The sequence below is a fragment of the Cajanus cajan genome, chromosome 6 (genome assembly GCF_000230855.2).
Source record: "Cajanus cajan strain Asha chromosome 6, NIPB_CcT2T_4, whole genome shotgun sequence".
NCBI classification, from domain to species: domain Eukaryota; kingdom Viridiplantae; phylum Streptophyta; class Magnoliopsida; order Fabales; family Fabaceae; genus Cajanus; species Cajanus cajan.
The window spans coordinates 5,090,053-5,096,599 of NC_138522.1; the positions used below are offsets into that span (position 1 = coordinate 5,090,053).

Consider the following 6,547-nt stretch of genomic DNA (forward strand, 5'->3'; position numbering starts at 1 on the left):
GCATTACTTAATTAACTAATATTTCAATAATATTCTTTAAATTGAATCGTTTAAATAATAATTTAATTTAATAACACTAGTACTATACCTAATTCAACACAACATTTTTGACAAATAAATTTAACTTGTATTTGGATGATGATTATAAGGCATCAACAATTTATATATCTTTAAAAAAATGTGTAGTTATTTATTTCTTATATAAAGAACCATAGAGAATATCAAATATTACATCAATCAATTTTTTTCTTCTTCTTTATCTTTCTCACTCTAATTTTTTTCTTCTTCTTTATCTTTCTCACTCTAGCCCAATCCATTTTGAGGTGATCGTCATCATTAATCATTCAGCTATGACATCAATGGTGGCACCCATCAACATTGGGCTACAATCTCCAGGAAATTGGTGCAATGCGAAGAAGAAGATTTTAGAGAAGGCGAATCCAAGGCTTAATTCCTCATGCAACACTAACGCAAGATTGAATGATAAACGAAGATCTTCGTCGTTGATGACTGCAAGTTCTAATAGTAGTCCTGGGGTAATGGAAAATGTGTCTTTGGCTCATCTTACAACAGACAAGTCGCCAAATGAAAGCCCATTTCGTGGAAAGATTGTGCAGGACAGGCATGTCTATAAGCAGATTTTCCTTGTCGGGTGTTACCAAATTGGACCAGATAAAACTATCACCATGGAGACACTCATGAATTTTCTCCAGGTTAGCTAAAAGATGTATATGTGTACTGTTTCATTGAGGTTTTAATTGTAGTTATATCTTTTCATTTGAAGTATTTATTGAAAAATAAATATTAAAATACAATACAATTTCGACCCCATAACACATACATTTTTTTTTTTTCAATTTTTAAAATGAGAGTTACTATGATACTCTTGTAAATCAAAGTGTTTTCATACAACTAATTTTTTAAATCAATAAAAATGACATAAAGTATAAATTATTTTTCTTTTCACTTTTACTTTTTTTCCTCTACATCTAAGTGACGTATTCTTTACAAATAAATAATCTAAGTAATTAACTTACTTTTTTTTTCACCAAACATTGACTCAAGTATTTCAAATCATTTTGTAGAAATCAAAATAACTTTGAAAAAAATACAATAAGATTCTATTTGTTGAAGTAGAGGGAGATTTTGTGAATTTTTTGTTCAACCTATTCCTCATAATTTGTACACAAGTGTGAAGAATCTCAATTCATCATAATTCATAATATATAAAAAAAAATATATCTTTACTAAATCCAAACGTATCATATATTTATATCTATATATATATATATATATTAAGAATTTTACTATATATATATATAATGAAAAAAATAAACATCCTAAAAATTAAATAATTTAAAATCAATTGTTCATGATTTTTTTTTTAAAAAAAATAGTTCCAAAACTCTTTTAAATATATAAGGATATAGTAGAATTTATCTTTTTAAATATATAATAATATTATAACTATCTTGTTGGAAGCCTTATTTGAAGATTATGTTACAAGAAAATATAAACTATCATTAAAATATAAACTATCATTAAAATTTAAAAATTTGAAGTAAATGTCCTTTTAACATTTATTCACAAATAATCTATCAGTTATATAATAACAACTTTATAAATTTTACTTATAAAAACAGTTGTACATATAAGTACGTGAGCTTTATCTAAATTAAAATACTTATAGGTAGAAGTAAGTTTTTGTTTTATAATCATCATATCTTTAAGAATAAAACATGTGTAGATATATGAAACTTTATTTACAAGAATGTTAGGAATTAAAATCAAAATATATTATTCTATATACTATATATTAATGAAGGGTTGTAGCTCAATTGATTGAGAATGGTATGAGTGTTGTAAAACCTCATATTACCGTGTTCGATTGTCATTGATAAAAAAAAAAAAGTGAAATTCAAACAAGATATTAAATATATATTATTAAGAAATATATTCAAATTTGTAAGAATGATAATGATAATACTAAAATTTATAAAAATTATAATAATTGCTTAAGAAAATTTTCAATAATATTTAAAACATTTAGCATGCATATACTTTAAGTTAATATATTATTTATAAATAACTTTTCAAAAATTATTGCTAAAAATATTGAAAAAAAATATATATCTAGTTTATGTATCTTAAAATATAGAAAAATAAATATTAAAACTTTAAGTGTCTTTTAAATTTTATGTATTTTTAAAGAAAAGGAAATATAGGAAGAGAAAAATAGTACTTTAGTCTATATATGCATTGTATAAAATAAATATTTAATTGTATAAATCAATTTCATAGTAAATAAATATTTTTGAATATATAAAAATAATTACATAATTATTAAAAATTATAATAAATAAATATCTTTATTTTATATATGTATATATTAATAAATAAAATTTATACTACACCACGTTTTGTGTTTATAAATAACAAGTTAAATTATGGTATCAAATTATTTTTAATTATTGAAAATTTCTTTGAAAAAATATTAAAAATTAATTTAGAGCTGAAAACAAAAGTTGATACATTGAAAGAGATAAACAACTAATAAAAATAAGTATATAGGCAAAGATAAACAAAAGATAATTTTGATATTTTGAGAGGGAAAAAAAGCTATTTTTAAAAGCATCAAATCTATATTTATATATGAAGGTTATTTTATATTTTCGTGTATATATTATTCTTTTTTATATAATTTTAATCTTTTAAAAGAAAAAAATACAACAATTATTAATAAAGGTCACAAAAATATTTTGTGATACAAGTTTTATTTTTAAAACCATTACTAAATAATACTAATAACTGCACACTATTTCCTCTGAAATAATGTGTATTTAAGATGCACACGAAATTCCATTTTTTTCCCACTAAGGAAGAGAATGAAAGTCCCACACTGATAAACTTATTTTTTTCCACTAATTAATAATAACTACACACTAATTGATAAAAAAAAACTACAATTACATACTATTCCATTTTTTTTCTATATTATATACGTTAATTAATAATAATGGAGTGAATTAAATATATTGAATAATTTAATAAAAAAGAAACAGAGTTTTTTTGAAGTATTTGAAAATTAAATAAAAATTTAATGATTATAATAATGAATGGTCTTAAGAAATTTAAGAAATATTAATATTAAGATTTAAATTAACTTATTAATTATAAGAAATATTAAGTGGATCCCCTCCTTAATAAAATATTGATCAAAATATTATGTTGCTGCATGTTGATGCTTAATTAACATAAAACAGTGACTTCTATTTGATATTAAGAAATGTAAAACTAAGAAAAAGTTTTAATAATAAGTTTTAAATCATGGATTTAATACTTATTAAATATTATTATTCAATATTTCATCTATTCTTTATTATAAGTAAAATATATTTTTTTTTCTTAAATATAAACAAATTTAACTATTTTTATATTATTTAGTGATATTTTTTCTTTAATGTATGACATTTCAATCATACTATTTCTTTTAATATTTATAACTTGAACAATTTAACAAGAATCTTATAAAAACAGTAAAATGTAATGTAAATAATCACTTTTTTAATATTATAAAATCAATTATCTTTACTTATAATAGAGAATAGAGGATATCAATATGGAATATGATAAAAAATTTCGTAATATTAATATGGCTAGATTTAGTGCGATTTTCTTTTCCAACATGTTATTTGTATATAAGACTCTGAACTTAAAACCTAACTTAACGAATCCAAACCTAATTCTACATGCAATACCAATGTCATTAAATAATGAGAAATTATGGTACCTATCTTATTAAACTATAATAGTTGTAACATGTTCAAAAGTAATAACACAAAATATCATCGCACCTGAAACACGTGATAAATAGAGTATTGATGAACCTGCATATAAAATGGTTCAGGAAACTGCTATAAGGCATATCTGCTTCATTTCCGCCCCAGTTCAGAATGATGTTGGAGCAACTCACGAAATGGAGCTTCGCAAACTCACTTGGATTGTTACTCGTATTCAAGTTCAAGTACAGAGATATAGCAAACGGTACCTTCACCTGCCACTTATACTACTTTTATAGTACATATAATTTTAATACGATTAGAATTTTAAGGAATACATTATACATTATGGTTTGATTAAAGTCAAAAACATAAATACAACAGGGGAGATGAAATTGAGGTTGATACTTGGAGTGATAGTGCGGGAAAGAATGGAATGCGAAAAGATTGGATAATCAAAGATTATTATACCAAAGAGATCTTAGCAAAGGCAACCAGGTGCAATACTTCATCCTTTTCAGTTTTCATATTTAATAACTAGCCACATAACATAATATTTGAACAACTATTTTTATTTACGCAATTTCGTTGTGCAGCACATGGACGTTGATGAATACCGAAACAAGAAGATTATCCAAGATACCTGATGAAGTTAGACAAGAACTTAATCCTTTCGTGTTTCATAAGCATGCCATTGAAGAAATAGATCATCGGAAGATACCAAAGCTCAATGATGCCATTGCTGAGAGATTTCGCAATGGGGTGACTGTAAGTTTGATACACATATACACAAAACCCTTTCTTCCTCAAGGACTATATAAAAAATTTATTCCAACAATTGGATTATCGTTTACATCATTCTACTGACAACTTTTTTTGTCTGCATGCAATCCAGCCAACGTGGAATGACATGGATGCTAACATGCATGTTAGCAATGTAAAATATATCAAATGGATCTTAGAGGTAATTAACGTAATAATAGTCCCAAGCTATGATAAAATAATGGATATATATTCCAGAAATATGGCAGTGATATCTGGACTTAATTTTTTACTATTAACACTGTTAACAAATTGCTTATGTTTGATTTCTAAATAAAGTCACTAGTAAAATAGTAGTTCAATGTTATAAAATTTGGTTATGATTAAGATAATCCATAAGAAAAATAATGATTTGGTTGGTGCAGAGCGTGCCAAGAGAAGTGTTAGAAATTTACAAAATGACGAGCATTACTTTGGAGTTTCGGCGTGAATGTAGGCATTCAGATGTGTTGGAATCACTGAGTAGTCCATCATCCAGAGTGGTTGGTGATGCTAATAATAATAACAGAAAAGCCGACCTGGAATATATACACCTTCTTCGTCTACAAGACAGTAAAGCGGAGTTGGTCCGAGCAAGAACAGAATGGCTACATAAGCAAAACCAGCAGTGATACAGTTATATATTATGCTTTTCATCTGTTTGCTATTGCATTGTGATAAATAAAAAATAAAAAAATACAAGAACAGCAAGTTTCTAATATTTACAGAAAATTCTGCTGCTACACTTGAGAAAAACTAAAAATAATTTAATAGTGTAATACTTGGTGATGTAGTTTTTCGTGGTTAATTTAATTTGATTTTCTTTATATATATCAAAGCAAAAGTGACACTTTTATCTCCATATCTGTGTATTTTATTTAAAAGATAAAATAAAATTATATTGAAGTTGAATGTACATACAACTTTGCTAAAATTTAAGTAACTCACAAATCTGATGCGGCATGATGTGGTACTGGTATAAGCAACCCCTACTGAAGATGCTCTAAGCAGTTATAAATTTTAGGATTTTAGGGATTTTGAATAGTTTTAAAATAAAATGAGATAAAAATGAAAGTAGAAACTAAAACTTGTCTGCATTAAAAAAACAATAAAACAGTTATATATATATATATATATATATATATATATATATATATATTTGAGAACACATGTTATTAATAATATTATACGTGATAATAAAGAAAGATTTTTTGAACTCACAGACACATAATTATCTTATAATTACATTAAAATATTTGCAATAACATACGTAAGTATAAACTACATATATCTTACATTATTATTTCAATATTTATATTAAATATTGTCCTAATAATATTTACAACACATACCTATTTACATATATCATTTTTTTTTCTACGATAGTATTTACATTGGTGGAGGAAATAAATTTACAATAGGGTTAGCATAGTTAGTGGGTGGTAAAAAGAAAGTCACTATAATGGGTTCATCTATAATAGTGAGATTTTCTTGGTTGGAAAAGAAAACAAACGAAGACAGTCCTATGCCTTGAAACGTAACTAAATTGAAGACAACATCCACACTCTAATTACCCCCAGGAAAAACTGCAGAGATAACAACTGTAAAGGGACCTGGAATAGCGGGTAGAGCCATCTATCTTGTGATATATTTAATTTTAAATAGAGAAAAATAAGGAGTGAGAACAATTACCAAATAAATACAATCAATTAAATAGAAGTACAAAATTATTTATAAACACATATATACATATATATATATAATATTAGATTTTCATTGTTATAATAAAATTTGAATTATTTTAGTAGTGGCTAGTCAGGATAAATAAGCATAATAATATCAATTATCAAAAGGATATTTCATCTTAAGTCCTTATTCATTTAAATCCCCAAGATTAAACCTCCAACTACAAATAATTCAAACTTTATTTCTTATGGCCATAGAATAACATTTCTCTTTATAATGCA

General features: G+C 24.7%; 1 protein-coding gene across 1 annotated transcript; it reads left to right on the forward strand.

Annotated features, from left to right (window-relative positions):
• The first annotated feature begins 214 nt into the window (after positions 1-214).
• Positions 215-5,440, forward strand: LOC109792425 (acyl-[acyl-carrier-protein] hydrolase FATB2, chloroplastic). The gene is made up of 6 exons (XM_020351837.3): positions 215-713; positions 3,908-4,044; positions 4,164-4,277; positions 4,376-4,547; positions 4,675-4,743; positions 4,967-5,440. The coding sequence occupies exons 1-6, from the start codon at positions 351-353 to the stop codon at positions 5,210-5,212; spliced, it is 1,101 nt and encodes a 366-aa protein (XP_020207426.1). The 5' UTR covers positions 215-350; the 3' UTR covers positions 5,213-5,440.
• Positions 5,441-6,547: the final 1,107 nt, after the last annotated feature.

Coding starts and splice junctions, on each gene's coding strand:
- LOC109792425 (XM_020351837.3), top strand. CDS start 351: ATGACATCAATGGTGGCACCCATCAACATTGGGCTACAATCTCCAGGA. Junction 714..3,907: donor CACTCATGAATTTTCTCCAG/GTTAGCTAAAAG, acceptor AAAATGGTTCAG/GAAACTGCTATAAGGCATAT. Junction 4,278..4,375: donor ATCTTAGCAAAGGCAACCAG/GTGCAATACTTC, acceptor TTCGTTGTGCAG/CACATGGACGTTGATGAATA.